Source organism: Engystomops pustulosus, chromosome 4 (genome assembly GCF_040894005.1).
Source record: "Engystomops pustulosus chromosome 4, aEngPut4.maternal, whole genome shotgun sequence".
NCBI lineage: Eukaryota > Metazoa > Chordata > Amphibia > Anura > Leptodactylidae > Engystomops > Engystomops pustulosus.
The window spans coordinates 88,376,121-88,392,675 of NC_092414.1; the positions used below are offsets into that span (position 1 = coordinate 88,376,121).

Genomic DNA, 16,555 nt, shown 5'->3' on the forward strand with positions numbered 1-16,555 from the left:
ATCTTGATCCCGTTGTTAGTCTTGACACGCCGGGATCACCTAGAGAAGAAACTCATAATAAGCAGCACAGAGCACTTGCATGACATCACCTCCCTCTCCCAGTATGGGAAATGGAGGTGGCGAGGGTGTGCATAATTAGCAGCCTGAAGCTCCAGACATCTTGTCCACTTGCTCTGTGCTGCCAATTATAAAACTTTCTTTACTAGGTGATCCCGGCGTGTCAAGACTAGCGATGTACAGAGCCGGGATCAAGATAAAGAGGAGCGGTGGTGAGCATGTATAGGGTTTTAAAAATTTTTTTAGTGGTTGATTTTTTTTAATAATATCGTCCAAGATAAGTGATACAGGTTATTTTAGTGGCACTCTGTTTTTCCAGCAGGAAACCATTTACTTTATGTCAAACAGCAGCTCCCACCAGCATCAGAAAAATTCTACCAAAGCAGGACTGTAGTTTCAATACGAAACCTAATCCCCCATATACAAGTTATTTGCAATGCAACTGAATGTCAGCAATAAAAGAAGTCTGGCAGTTCCTTACAAAAATATGAAGTTGTTTGTGGATAGCGAGCAAGCTTTTTATATAAGGGGACACCTAGTTCCCCACCATGTGCCCCCCTGAACTATCCAGCTGCTAGAGATACCACTCCACAGCTGCTGCTGTCCATCTATGATGCTTGGAGTGGAAGCACCAGCAGTAGTTTAAGCAGATCACGCATAATGGATTATAGCCACTTATCACTGTGTAGGAAAACTCTGCTGGGCCCATTCTCACAGATGTTGGCAGTTTTTTCTTTTATTGGGAAGGCATATGCAAAGAACTTTCACAGAGATCCCAATTTTAGGTTTTTAAAGTAAAAATAAAGACATCTTTGACGCAATGCAGGTGACTGACTTTCAGCAGTTTAGAACACAGTACTGACCCTTTAGCAAAAAATCTCCTTTTTTGCTCATATAGAAAAGAATGGAGTCTTGCCCTTACCAAGTCCTTGCAAGAAAATGCTTGAAAACCAAAGTCTGCTAGAAGGGAATACCAAGAAGTAACAAAATCCGACAATAGCTGCCACAAGAGGATTTTAATGAAAGTGTATAAACTGTACTGAATTTATGCTATATCTGACGTAAAGATTACAGTGTCCATGGACTTCACAGAAACTTGTTTAAACAGTCAGAAGGTCACATTTTAATCTATATCCTGCAAACAATTGAATTCACCCATTCAAAAAAAAAAAAAAAAAAAAGACAGTTCAAAACCCACAGGTCATGGCTCTGATTTATGCACTTTGTCAGAACATTACTTGGACAAATGAATGGCCACATAGCAGAAATGAGGTGATCTGTAGCAACGAGAAACTATATTATCTACTCTATATTTTAATAAAAATACAGCACATTTTATTCCCATCTTTTAAAGTGAACCTGTCGGGGCAATTCGGGACACTAAACCATCAACAGGTCCTTGTGGACCTGTAGTACAGTGTACAGGGTCAAATAGGCAAACTGTCCGTGAAATACATAAAGTATTTATGTGAGTGCAGAAGTACTGCATTGTAATAAAAGGGTTTTAAAAAAAAACCACCACAAAAAATCCTGATTCCCTATATATAATTCTATTTTGTTTTCATAAAATAAATTTAAAAAACCCACCCCAGAAAATTGGTACCATCGCGTCTGTAGCGATATGGCCAAACAGATTTAACATTATTATACTGTACCTGTATTGTAAAGGGTATAAATTAAAAAAAATAATAATAATAATATTGCAATTTGTGCTTCCTACTAAATACTAAAAAGAAATAAAAAAAAAAAACACACATAAAAACTGTTCATATTATAACTAAGGCAGCATTCACACATGACTTTTGCAACCTATTCCTGGCACGTATGAACGCAGCCTTTGAGTATTGTGCCTGCAGCAAATAACCGGATGTAACCTAGTCCATCGTCACAAAATCACAGATGGGTGCTTTTCTGTAGTAATGATAGCCATGAGTCTAGTTAAGGCTCATACACCTATTGTTACAGTAAAGTGAAAATATAATTCAATATTTTTATTCTATGATCGTCAAATGATACCGAAAATACTGTATATACTCGAGTATAAGCCGAGACCCCCAATTTTAAACACAAAAAACTGGAATAACCTATTGACTTGAGTATAAGCTGCGGGTGGGAAATGCATTGGTCACAGTGAAAGACGTTTAACCTGTAATTACACCCACCAGGAACCGTCAGAAGATTTTTTGGCTCTGACACTATCTCAGGTGTGCACTTAGCTCTGTGTACATGAAAGAAGCTTTCATCTTCATTCATTTGGAGTGTTCGGAGAATCACTTCCAGTGTCTTCATTAAAAGATACTGGGGACTGGGCGAAGTAACTACTGTCAATAATCTCTGTGGGCAGCTATAATAGTTACCGTTACCACCTGGTTTATAGACGCGTCATACAGTCTGTCTGCTGACCTCTAAGGAAACACACCCTCCTATATTTTATTACCGTGACTTCTGTTCTAATTTGTACCAATAAGAAAAAATATATATATCAATAATAATAATAATATTATAGGACGACATGTACTAATGTGTCATTAGACCAGCGCAGAGAAGCAATAGACAGTTCTCTGCTGCACCAGATTAATCACAGTATCTGATGCTGGATGACTCATCTGGTGCAGTATAAGACTGGAGAGTCCTACTTTGCATCTCCTATTAGGTGGTCTAGTTTTCTGTCACAATATTTAATTTTCTGGTCCACGGGTCATATTCTGTCCGGTCATTTGATTTCATGCATTATGAAGCAAACATACCTTGAGAATGCTGGAGCTGAGTGGTTTTGCTGAAAAAATAATTATAAAATTCAGGAGCTTGGGAAAGCTGGATCCACATTACACACACTGTCTGAAGAGCCAAGACAGGACTAATCAACCTGAGCTGGATGACTCATACACAGCAGCTGGGGGGATAGTACAGCAATAGACTATTCTGCCTGGCAGGGAGAACAGCGATTGTATCATCCTCTGGTGCAGTGCACAACTAATGTAAAGGGAGAAGTGCAGAGCCCAGGCACAGAAGCAACAGAGCTTCATTGTCATAATTTTATAATTGTTTTTTCACCAAAACCACTCAGCTCAGCGATTAACTAAGATATGATCCTGCATCAGTGTAGCTACAGCATTCTCAAGGTATGTTTGCATCAATTCAAATGGTAGGTTTCCTTTTACACCTAGTTACCGTGACAGGCCCCTTTTTTTGGAGAAGTCTGAAAACTGCCTAAAAACGGTCTAAAAAGTTCAGTAAATGGGGCACATAGCATTTCAGGTGCAAATTTTTCAAGTTATCTGGCATAGACAGATCAATACATCTTCCTCACTCTCTAAAACACTTTACACTACTTCTATCAAAGGTTTAGACACAAGCGTAGGCTAGGTAAAAAGCGTGTAGCCTACATTGTGCCAAGAATCAAAATTAGTTTTTTTTTCTGGCATTAACTTTGCACGTCTATTGGTTGGCTTGGTTTTAGTGTACACAGTTTTATAATACAGCAGATTTATCTTCCAACATTTGACACTTTGAGACTTAAAGGAAACCTCCCTTTTGATTTGATGCATTATGAAGCAAACATACCTTGGTAATGCTGGAGCTACACTGATGCAGGATCATATCTTGGTTATCAGTGGTTTTGCTGATAAAACAATTATAACATTCAGGACCTTGGGAAAGCTGGATCAGGCAGGCTCACACATTACACAGGAGCTTGTAATTACAAATGGAGGTTAGTCAAGCATGACTAATCAACCTGAGCTGGATGACTCATACACAGCAGCTGGGGGATGATGCAGCAATTGATTATTCTGCCTCCAGGCACAAGCACTGAAGAAACCACAGAAGCGAGATAAAATGAATATAACATTATGATAATCAAGCTATCAGTAAAACCACTCAGCACAAGGATTAACCAAGATATGATCCTGGATCAGTGTAGCTACAGCATACTCAAGGTATATGCATCAAGGTTCATAATGCATCAAATCAAAAGGTAGGTTTCCTTTAAAAAGGACCTTTTACCCATGAAAAGGCACAAAGTAAGCAGCTCCTCATGCAACAAAAGATGTAGCAGTGTTACACTGCTTGCATTATCGGAAAACTCCAATAACGCTAGCAGACACTGCCACGATGCACAATAGAAACGCCAGACCGCACTGTAAGTGGTGGTGTATTCTTGAGGGGGCGGGATTAGGGGGCGGTGATTGCCGCATGAAGCTTGGCAGTCACCGCCGGCCTATGGAGTGGGAGGGAAGGTCAGGGGGAGAAGTAGCACCTCAGACCGCCCCCTCATGAATACACCCGACCGCTTACAGTGTGGTCCGGCGTTTCTAGTGTACAGTGCAGCAGTGCCTGCTATCGTTATTGCAGGTTTCCGATAACGCTAGCAGTATAACGCTGCTACATCTGCTGTAGCACTAGGAGCTGCTTACTGTAATAAGCAGATCCTAGTGCCTCATATTTGGACAGGTTCTCTTTAAATCTGCCCGTTAATGGGTTTGCACTCTCACAACTTGCTGCAACTATTGCAATACAATAGTCCTATCTATGAAGAAAATCCATCAGATTTAATTTTCTTGTACGTCTTAACAAAACTGATAATGTGCATAGATATAAATATAAAAAAAAACAAACACCAATTTTTATACACAAAATCCATACATTCACACACTAACATTCATAGTCTAACCATGCACTAAGCTATTCACTACAACTGTGATAAGAAGTGCACAAGGAAGGACATAAGGTCAGGAGGACATAGAGTCACATGAATAACACATTTCAACTTATTATTATATCCCCTATTTAAGATAAATGACCTACTTAGATTACACTGCTTTTGTTCACATATCCATTTAAAAAAAAAACAAAAAAAAAAACACTACAACTCCAACTAAACACAGTTCCTTAGTAATATCAAGAATCACAAAACAATACAAAAATATAACTTTTTTTCTTCCCCGCTGCCCTGTATTCAATCGGATTGCCAAATGATAATCCCCTCGGCATGTGAATTATCTATAGGTCACAGGATACAATTGGAGTTCTGCTCCTGCAGTGCTAGATCTTAGGATATTGTTAGTTACAGGACTTCATATGGTATTCTGCTAAATGACTAGGCTCAGACAACCCCAACCTATAATGGTTTCTCCAAAGTTCCTCAAATACCTTACATGCTTGGCAGTCAGATCTGTGCAAGCGTCAATCAAAGAAAAAGAAGGAACAACGAAGGGGGGGGGGGGGGGAGAAAAAAAACTACCATGTGCACGTTACAGACATCGCAGAGTGAAGCTATGCTGCACTTGTTGTTCAGGAATTCACAAGTATTTCAGGCCAAGAATAGACACATACTTCCCCTGGGAAAGCCAGACTATGAACTGGCAATGAAAGGAAGATATCAGCATACAGACAGTGTTATATACACCCCATGACCCATCCAAATACATAAAAAACTAGTCACAATTATTAGCACCACTGGCAAGCTGGGCATGAAATGAGATGGTATATAGGAAACATATATTAACCATTTCCAAAAAAAGTCGTCTCATGGGGTTAAAATGGCATTAGGATTATCTTTGGCTACCAGCACTTAGAGGAAATGAGGATGTGCCCCATCTGCGTTTTCTACAGCCAACACACTTCTATAGGCTCATACACAAAATTTAGAGTAGATGCTATTCCTGCGCATTATTTTGCATCCAGGGCAGTCATTCTGAATGGTCATCCACACGTGGCCAAGAACAAACAAAGATCACACACGGAATGCAAACAATGGTCCACGGGACCCTTTTATGTGTCTCATATACCTGTACATGTCGTGTGCAGGTAGCCCAAGTCATATTATTGTGCACATGTAAGTCCTGCTGTCATTGTGTTCAGGAGCTGAAGTGTTTACCTGGGACACTAGAGGCAGTGACAAGCACTCAGAACAAACAATGACACCTGTTCCATGCCGCGGGTCAGCATATGGCTTGTTACCAGGTGCACTCATAATTCATAGAGCTTCATGGGGCAACACCACAAACCATTTTAGAAGAGGACCATCAGCTTCCCATGTAGCCTCAAATTCAGCATGGAAAACAGTATAAAAGGCTGTAGAGCTTGAATTCAGCTAATACATTAGGGTGGTTGTAGGGGTAAACAATCACACTCAATCAGCAATACTGAAGCAGGAAACATCAGGAGAACACATAATTGCTGAGGTCTAAGCTTTACTGTTATTTCAGAGAAGTGAAAGTAGCATACAGGAAATCCAGAGTCCTGGCAGAGACCACTCAGGCCAATGAATCCTTAATTCATGACAAGTTCCCTAGCTCTAAAGCCGAAGCATGCGTACAGGCAGGAAAGGATAAAAGTACAGACCTATCTGGTGTCCTGAGAGCAGAGATGGTTCACATACAGCCTTCTGATGACTATTCAGGGGAAGAAACATATTTATCAAAATGTTTGATATTGGACGATAAATCTATCATAGTACAATACCATCTAGACAGACTTTACACCTTAACGTGTCAGAACTATGGCACTTGGTGTTCAATCTAGCAGCATGAAAGAAACCTTCAAGCCACCAGTCTAGATTGGAAAGTGCAACTTTTACCAATAGAGGGAGGCAGGTTTTGGAATATATAACAAGCCTAACAAATGTTTTCATGGAAAAAGTAGTTTGGGTCCAACCTGAAGTCAATGGGCACCTGCAGTCCCCAAAAAGGCGCCTGTAGCTTTTACCGACAGACTATATTTAGAAACTTCAGGAAGATGAACACTACAGAAGGAAGGGAAAAAAAAGCCACAACACACACACACATATACATATGCGCCAAATGAAATCTAAAATGACCCATATCCTGAACTATTTCCATAGATCTCACAATGTGAGCCATGAGCCACAGGCTTCTACACAAACATAAGTATGAGACTAACAGATTTACAGAAATAACATAAACCATGGGATGGCTGTTCTTAGAGATCATGAAGGTAAATGATCAGAACCCACAAAAGAGGTCATGCTCCATTAGTAATACATGGCTGGGCTGCAGGCCATTTAGTCTCAAGGAAGAAACAAAATATTTTAACATAACCTTCACAGTTTGTCCCCCATTGTTTGTGGACTCCTACGCACACGAGGGATGGTATGGCAGCTACATACGTAACAGTCACTATGGAGCCATACTGCCCTGTAAATATTTTATGTATATCATTAAAACATAGACAACAAGGGTTCCGGGAATAGAAGCCAGACATTGCCAGTGTATAAACTAATCCATGATAACAGCGAGAACTAGCAAACATGTTCAGCAGGAACAGAGGCCCATACTTGGGTAGAAGCCACAGAACAGGTCTGGGCAGCCTCATTTTATAGGCAAGACTGGTACGGCTTTCAGAAGGTCATGGATTTTCCGACTGATACCAAGGATGATGAGAAGTTGCTCACTTCCCTAGCACAGAGGGAACATCCTTTACCACTGCACAATCTTGAAGAATGTAATGTGAGTCAGCCTGAGAGAAGGGTGTGAGCTTCCATTACATGGCCCACTGTATCAGATGAGCTCAGAAGAATAGTGACACACCTACAATGTGACCTCTCCTAAACCATTACTTCACCGACTAAAGATCAATCTACTCTTATCGAGTTTGTCATTCCCATCTACCCAGTTAATAAACTACAAAATACAGATACAAGAAACATGAAAACATCCCATCTGTAAACACACCAAAGTGATAGAATATACAACCCCTTACTACTGTGCTAAAGGGCACAAGGCTGGCAGGAAAATCAGATGTGGGCAAAGCACCATAGTGTGCAGAGGCTCACGTAGACACTACCACATAAACCCATACTGGAGCCTTCTATACCAAAGCCTGTCCTTACTATACTGGCATTAACAGCTTATCACAGAAGCCCTTTATCACAGTAACCCTTTACCACAGGCAGATCTTTAACAACTGCTAAACATGTAATAAAAGTATCTACAGGGATAAGATCCGTTTACATAGATAAAGCTAAAAACACCCAAAATGAAGGGGAACCATATGCCCAAATGAAACAAAAAGAGCCTTAGTGGGATGATCAAAGTCCAATGCTCTCGTATGATTTCACAAAGCTGTCAGAGGTGAGGGTATATGTTGCAAAAATGATAGAAAAAAATGTATTACAACAGCTGCCAGTGGCCACACATAACTATGAGCTTGGCAGCAGACCTGGAAATGCACCTTTATGATAACAGAGGCTGAATATATAAACCTGTTGCCCATCTGAAAGTTTACACCACCAATTAGTTGTCCTAGTTTATGGCCAATCCTTTGTCACTCCAGGGTGGGGAGAAGGTCAACCTTTGTAATCCTGTACCTAGACCCACGGCAATATGCAGTGTAAGGGAGTGCTTGCATTATAGTGATATATCAACCTCAGGTAACATGCTACATGTACGGGCGTGCTGAACTTAAGAGAACTGAAGATAACTTAAAATTAGGATTACCCAAAAATTTATCATAAATCTTGTAAAACCTGTTCGAATGAGAAACATTTTAAAAGCTACAAAAAAAGCTCAAAGTCATTTCGGCAAGTTAGGGCCTCCCTTCTCACCCTAAAGAAAAAAAAAAAAAAAAAAAAAAAAAAAAAAAGTGTCAGTGTAGATAAGCATCATCCACATGAATTTCAACCCAGTGACCCTGTTGTTCTGAGGGAGATAAGCCTTTGCCAGAATGTGTGGGTGTACAAGGTATCAGAAGAGACATCTAGTGCACATGACCAGTCTTAGTGCATTGGACTGGCTGCATTAAAAGAATAAAAGATTTTCTGACAACATACAGGACTGGGAGCATTGCTTTGCCAAATGAAAGATGTAAACCATCAAACATCAGGCAATAGCAACTGATAAAAAAAAAAAAAAAAATGATCTCTAATACATAAAACATGTCAGCCGTGTGAAAAAAGGGTTTATTTGGGAAGAATAAACCACAAGCAGTTCCTATGTTATGGAATGCAGAATCCAAGGACAGGTTGTATTTTTTTGAACAGCTTATTTCAAGGGAAGTCCAATTATATGTATACATTTTTTTGTTTTTATTTTTTTACTTCCATTTTTGTTAGTTCTGCTGGCCCCTGCCACTAGGAACCCCCAGGATATTATTATTATTGTCTCAGGTTCCACCAGTCTAGAACTAAAAAAAAAACACTTTAGATTTAGCACTGTTATCATAAATTCTGACTCCACTTTTTTTGTCACACATACTATTTTCCACTGGCCACGCCTCTTGTGGGACAGGCGGGCATGCCAGGCCGGCGGAAGTAGTGAGTGCGGAGGTGCCGTGTTCTTGTAAACAAACATTAGCACAGCACCAACAAACGGCAGCGCAGGAGACCGGAAGCATCGGAGGAGGCAAGCACACACACATATATATATATTTTTTTTTTTTTACACACACCACCATCTCTTGGCAAAACATGATGAGCCCATATGGTGAGGTACAGGGAAAGTATCAGGAATCCCTGGGTGTACAGAAAACTCACCTATCTATGCCAAGGGTGTCATGGCGTGTAAACATCAGGGAGACCCCTCACACCATGCTTTGTGGTGCAGAGCAGAAGGATGATATATAGGCAATATATCCTTCTATATGCTCAATGAGATCTAAACTCACATGAACTCTCAGGTTGCAAACAACAGAACCATGGTCTCTTTTTTGCAGTCCACTTGTCATTGGAATGAGAAGTCTGTCAACACCCTGATGACAGTAGAAAAGTCGGTCCAATTAATAGATCCTGCTCTGAGATTAGGCAGCGGAAATTACATCCATGTGGGAGCCCCTAAAAAGGTGTATGTGGTCCTAATTCTTAGAACGTGATGTCAACAGAACAGGACTAGGTTACCTCCTTGTATTCTGGATTGTTGACCATCATTCAGATGCTTAGCGTGTTGTGCCCTCTAAACTTATGCGATTTTGCTCATTGAGAACATGGCTTAAATGGTCATGATGCAAGGAGTCAACTGAGGGCAAAAACAAGGCGACAGACAGAGGACATCATCAAGTGTCATGATAGCAAGGACTAAGGCCCAGGACTGACTGCAGTTACCGTGCAATGACGCGAGCTGCATCATGTAATGAAATGATGATGTCCATTATACAAGCAGGACAGATCTGTATCAATGGAAAGTAAACTGTGACTGTTCTTATAGGTCAAAGAAAGCAGAAATCTTAAAAATACAGGAGGTTTTATTATACCTTAACATAATAAACAATGACAATTAACCCATTAACTCTAGTGCACATACAGCCAACACCACATTGTCGGTGACAAATAGCAACGTGTTGCCTGTATACCTACCAACCTAACCAGTCTGAAAAGACAAGCAGCAACAATATGCATACAGCAAACAAAACTAAGGCCATAGATCAAGCAAAAAAATACACAGTGCAATCTTCCCAAGCTAGACAAACATGAAAATCTCTCTTAAAGAAAAAGAGTATTTTTCTAATATGATCTAATATGTGGCCATGATCGATCCATAGGGGACATATGTGGATATCCATAACCAGCTTTAAACAAGGCTTTCGGAACCATTTTTTTAAGAAAAGTACATGCCTATAATTAGATGAACAATGCCTATAGGACCCATGTTATGCCATCATATTAAAGCTTTTATTATAAAAAAAACCTGTCCCCTCCAATGTCATCCCAGACTGTATGGGGTGGGCTTATAGTATGTGAAGCAAGTGAAGAATTAGGATACATCCCATACACACCTATAGCATTGGATTGGAATTTCTACAACAAATGCCCCCTAGGGGTAAGGTCACACCTTTTTCAGTACATTTTTAGAAACTGCATTCCATGCATGTGAATGGGGGTTGAGAAAAATCCCTCTTCAGAAAGGATTTTTTAAAAGACTTCCATTCTGTGGAATGACAATGGGGTGGATACAATGAGGGCATATCAGTGCCTTGTCCCCGGCCTTTATAATAGGAGAACAGGTCACATGATAATAATGGAGTCCTGCCAAATAAAATGCCCGTGGATATGCCATGTCCCCAGTGTGTGTGCAGTGATGACAGGACGTGTCCCATCCATGTGACCCCACAGCACCCACTCACATGGACGTAACCCTATAGCGCAACAGATGGGCGCAGGCAGCGGCTACTCACATGCTGGCCCCGGGCCGCTCTCCACGGGCTCTTCTTGAAGGAAGTCTTCGCGGTGAAGTAAAACTCCTCGGAGTCCTCCTCCAAGCTGCTATATCCGCTGCTCATGCTGCTACTCCACGTCATCTGCCTGACCCTCGGGTGGTGAAAAGCGCCCGCTACATGCTCCGCCACCCGGCCGGGCTCCCCTCCGCCGGTGACACCCTCTGCTGTAGGCTTCTCACATGGCAAACTGAATCCCGAAAACTCACGTCCAGTACTCCAACCTATGCTGCTAGCTGTGCCCGGCCGGGTGTGTGGGAACGCAGAAGTCAGTGCACGTCCACTAGGTTCTCGGTCTCTGCCTGCCCCGGTGACTTATTTCCTGCACTGCTCTCCTACAGCAGGGAGACCGCGCCCCCTGCTACTCAGCGCCCCGCCTACCAGGTGATGGACTGCCCGCACTCTGACTGCCTCACATATGTCTATACACAGACCAGCTTCCATACATACACTCCTCACGCATGTCCTGTGTATACACCCAGCTTCTATATGTACACTCCTCACGCATGTCCTGTGTATACACCCAGCTTCTATATGTACACTCCTCACGCATGTCCTGTGTATACACCCAGCTTCTATATGTACACTCCTCACACATGTCATGTGTATACACTACTAGCTTCCATATGTACACTCCTCACACATGTCCTGTGTATACACCCCAGCTTCCATATGTACACTCCTCACACATGTCCTGTGTATACCCCCCCAGCTTCCATATGTACACTCCTTAAACATGTCCTGTGTATACCCCCCAGCTTCCATATGTACACTCCTTACACATGTCCTGTGTATACCCCCAGCTTCCATATGTACACTCCTTAAACATGTCCTGTGTATACCCCCCAGCTTCCATATGTACACTCCTTACACATGTCCTGTGTATACCCCCCAGCTTCCATATGTACACATGTGATGTATACACATGTCCTGTGTATACCCCCAGCTTCCATATGTACACTCCTCACACAAGTCCTGTGTATACACCCAGCCTCCATATGTACACTCCTCACACATGTCCTGTGTATACACCCCAGCTTCCATAGGTACACATGTCCTGTGTATACACCCCAGCTTCCATATGTACACTCCTCACACATGTCCTGTGTATACCCCCCAGCTTCCATATGTACACTCCTCACACATGTCCTGTGTATACCCCCCAGCTTCCATATGTACACTCCTCATACATGTCCTGTGTATACACCCAGCCTCCATATGTACACTCCTCACACATGTGCTGTGTATACATGCAGTTTCCATATGCACAGTCCTCACACATGTCCTGTATGTGTGCTCCAGCCCAATATGTTCACTCCTCACACATGTCCTGTGTATACTCCCCAGCCCCATATGTACATTCCTCACACATGCCCGGTATGTATGCTCCAGCCCAATATGTACACTCCTCACACATGTCCTGTGTATACGCCCCCAGCTTCCATATGTACACTCCTTAAACATGTCCTGTGTATACCCCCCAGCTTCCATATGTACACTCCTTAAACATGTCCTGTGTATACCCCCCAGCTTCCATATGTACACTCCTTAAACATGTCCTGTGTATACCCCCCAGCTTCCATATGTACACTCCTCACACATGTCCTGTGTATACCCCCCAGCTTCCGTATGTACACTCCTTACACATGTCCTGTGTATACCCCCCAGCTTCCATATGTACACATGTGATGTATACACATGTCCTGTGTATACCCCCCAGCTTCCCTATGTACACTCCTCACACATGTCCTGTGTATACACCCCAGCTTCCATATGTACACATGTCCTGTGTATACACCCCAGCTTCCATATGTACACTCCTCACACATGTCCTGTGTATACCCCCCAGCTTCCATATGTACACTCCTCACACATGTCCTGTGTATACCCCCCAGCTTCCATATGTACACTCCTCACACATGTCCTGTGTATACACCCAGCCTCCATATGTACACTCCTCACACATGTGCTGTGTATACACGCAGTTTCCATATGTACAGTCCTCACACATGTCCTGTATGTGTGCTCCAGCCCAATATGTTCACTCCTCACACATGTCCTGTGTATACCCCCCAGCCCCATATGTACATTCCTCACACATGCCCGGTATGTATGCTCCAGCCCAATATGTACACTCCTCACACATGTCCTGTATGTATGCTCCAGCCCAATATGTTCACTCCTCACACATGTCCTGTGTATACCCCCCAGCCCCATATGTACATTCCTCACACATGCCCTGTATGTATGCTCCAGCCCAATATGTACACTCCTCACACATGTCCTGTGTATACCCCCCAGCCCCATATGTACACTCCTCACACATGTCCTGTATGTATGTTCCAGCCCTATATATATACTCCTCACACATGTCCTGTATGTATGCTCCAGCCCAATATGTACACTCCTCACACATGTCCTGTATGTTTGCTCCAGCCCAATATGTTCACTCCTCACACATGTCCTGTGTATACCCCCCAGCCCCATATGTACATTCCTCACACATGCCCTGTATGTATGCTCCAGCCCAATATGTACACTCCTCACACATGTCCTGTATGTATGCTCCAGCTTTTAGGCTCCTCACATATGTCCCACATGTCCTGTATGTAAGCACCTTTTTACACACACATACCATACCAGGTAAATCTATATTGTTATGCAGCACTGCAGGGATTTTTATGACTGGCACACATTGCACCAGTTCCCATGTTCTTTATTTATATACCTCACATACATCTCCACCAGAGTGTTTGAATCATTACAGTTTCTTCGGTTTTCGATCTTCAAAATGTTATGTATCCTTATTCAGACACGCACCTGTCCGGATGCTATTACATTCACTCTATGGGTGAATTACATGTTCCGCTAGTGCTGCATTTACCAATGTAATACTAGCGCATGGGGTTCGGGTCCGATGGCATTTGCTCTGAATCCAGTGAACCATTGGTAACCAGCAGCTGGTGCCTTGTATGGTTTGAATGCAAGACACCAGAACATATGCGTTTCACTGGAAATGCATACGCGATTGGGCCAAGCCCCACCTCATGCACTAGCTTTAGAAAATGCAGCACTAGGGGAAGGTGTAACAGCAATCTATTGCCCACATTTACTAAAAATGGTGCAAACTACACTATGTGCAGTTTGTCTGTATATAGTGCAGAGTGCGCCAGATTTATTATTTCAGACGCATGTTCTTCATGAATCTGGCCCCCTCTGCACTGCCCCGACAGAGTGCACCCCTTTTTTTTTGGTGCAGCTTTAACATAGGGCATGTGACACATTTGTCAGACTTTGCATGACATTTCAGAGCAGAAATTTGTGACACATGAAGAATAGGGAAGCTGCAACACATAAAACGGATGTGTGCGACACAAATATGGCATAGGCACTTCTAAAATACCTGTGCAAGCAGTTTCAAGCAGTGCAAAGTCCGCTACAAAACTGGCGCACTATCCTTAGTAAATGGGCCCCTATATGTCCACCTCTCATACGGACATGTTCTCTATACAGTTATCTGGGACAGGTGTGATCCTCATTCAGATGCAAGGAGTGTTCTCAGGGGAGGAGGTCATATGTGAAACTATGTATTGGGTGCTGCCCTCATTATTCATCGGTATCAGAGGAGCATGACCTTTGAATTTTTTGGATTATGCTTCATTTTTTTATTCATAGTCCAAGCATCAGGCATCAGCTGCAGATAACTTATGACAAAGCAATACCTGCCTCCACCTGAACACTGTCCTATGATGGGGTAGAGGCCTGGGGAATCCCTGTGAAAAGTTAATGCCCCCTTATGGGAGTTAAAGGGGCCATATAGGCCATTCCCCAGCTCCAATTCCATCATCAAAAAAACCCTTTAATATTTCAAGTAACTTTATAGAATAATTTACAGGTTTTCTCTGATCTGTAGTTTGGTTGTCCCTTAACTGCTGTCGGGATAGATTATACAAATACTTATTGTAATGATGTGTTGCACTTGGATGAGACAAAAACTCAGCTCCATCAACCTCTAGGTCAGTGATGGCGAACCTTTTAGAGACCGAGTGCCCAAATTACAACCAAGTCCCACTTATTTATTACAAAGTGCCAACACAGAAATTTAATTTGTCATTTATACTCACAGCTTTCATTCATTTAGGAACAAGAAAAACCCTTTGTGGCTAACTAGTCTTGTAAGGAAAGCAATAAGCGAGAAAGATAAAGCGTTTAAGGTGCTAAAACGTGAAGGTAGCGATGAGGCATTAGAGGATTATAGAGAGAAAAATAAATCCTGTAAAAAGCAGATAAAGGCCGCAAAAATAGAGACTGAGAGAAATATTGCCAGGGAGAGCAAAAATAATCCCAAATTATTTTTCAAGTATATAAATGATAAGAAACTAAAAACAGAGAGTGTGGGTCCCCTTAGAAATAACATGGGGGTCATGGTGGAAGGAGATGAGGAAAGGGCCAATCTACTGAATGTCGCCTTCTCAACTGTCTTTACCCAGGAAAATCCCCTGGTGGAAGACACAATGAGGAATAATGTTAATTCTTTTTATAATGTCAACAGTTTAACCCAGGAAGAGGTACGGCGCCGCCTCGCAACCACTAAGATAGATAAATCACCTGGGCCAGATGGCATACACCCCCGGGTTCTGCATGAATTATGTACGGTGATAGACAAACCGTTATTTTTAATATTTGAAGATTCACTGAGGACTGGTTATGTTCCACAGGACTGGCGCATAGCAAATGTGGTACCAATATACAAAAAAGGATCAAATAGCGATCCTGGAAACTACAGACCTGTGAGTCTAACTGCTGTGGTGGGGAAAATATTTGAGGGGTTTATTAGAGATGCTATCCTGGAGTATCTCACTGTGCACAACCTTATAACCCAGCGTCAGCATGGGTTTATGAGAGATCGCTCCTGTCAGACTAATCTGATTGGTTTCTACGAGGAGGTAAGTTCAAGACTGGATCTGGGGGACGCTGTGGATGTTGTATATCTGGACTTTTCAAAGGCATTTGACACCATGCCACATAAAAGGTTGGTATATAAAATGAGACTGCTGGGAATAGGAGAAAATCTGTGTATTTGGGTAAGTAATTGGCTTAGTGATAGAAAACAGAGGGTGGTCATTAATGGCACATTCTCAGATTGGGTTGATGTTACCAGTGGAGTGCCACAGGGGTCAGTATTGGGGCCACTTCTTTTTAATATTTTTATTAATGACCTTGTAGTGGGTTTACACAGTCAAGTTTCAATATTTGCAGATGATACTAAGCTGTGTAAAGTAATAAATACTGAGGTCGATAGTTTAGCATTACAGAGGGATTTGTGGAAGCT

General features: G+C 42.1%; 1 protein-coding gene across 4 annotated transcripts in view; it reads right to left on the bottom strand.

The window, feature by feature from the left end:
- Positions 1-16,555, bottom strand: part of RASSF3 (Ras association domain family member 3) — a 114,786-nt gene that overhangs the window by 18,786 nt on the left and 79,445 nt on the right. The window contains exon 1 of one of the 4 annotated variants that reach the window (XM_072146642.1): positions 11,185-11,557. The exons of the other annotated variants lie outside the window; for them this stretch is intronic. Within the exon in view, the coding sequence (XP_072002743.1) occupies positions 11,185-11,307 (123 nt within the window). The 5' untranslated portion in view covers positions 11,308-11,557. Of the gene's footprint in view, positions 1-11,184; positions 11,558-16,555 lie in introns of those variants that run through there. 4 annotated transcript variants of the gene reach the window in all.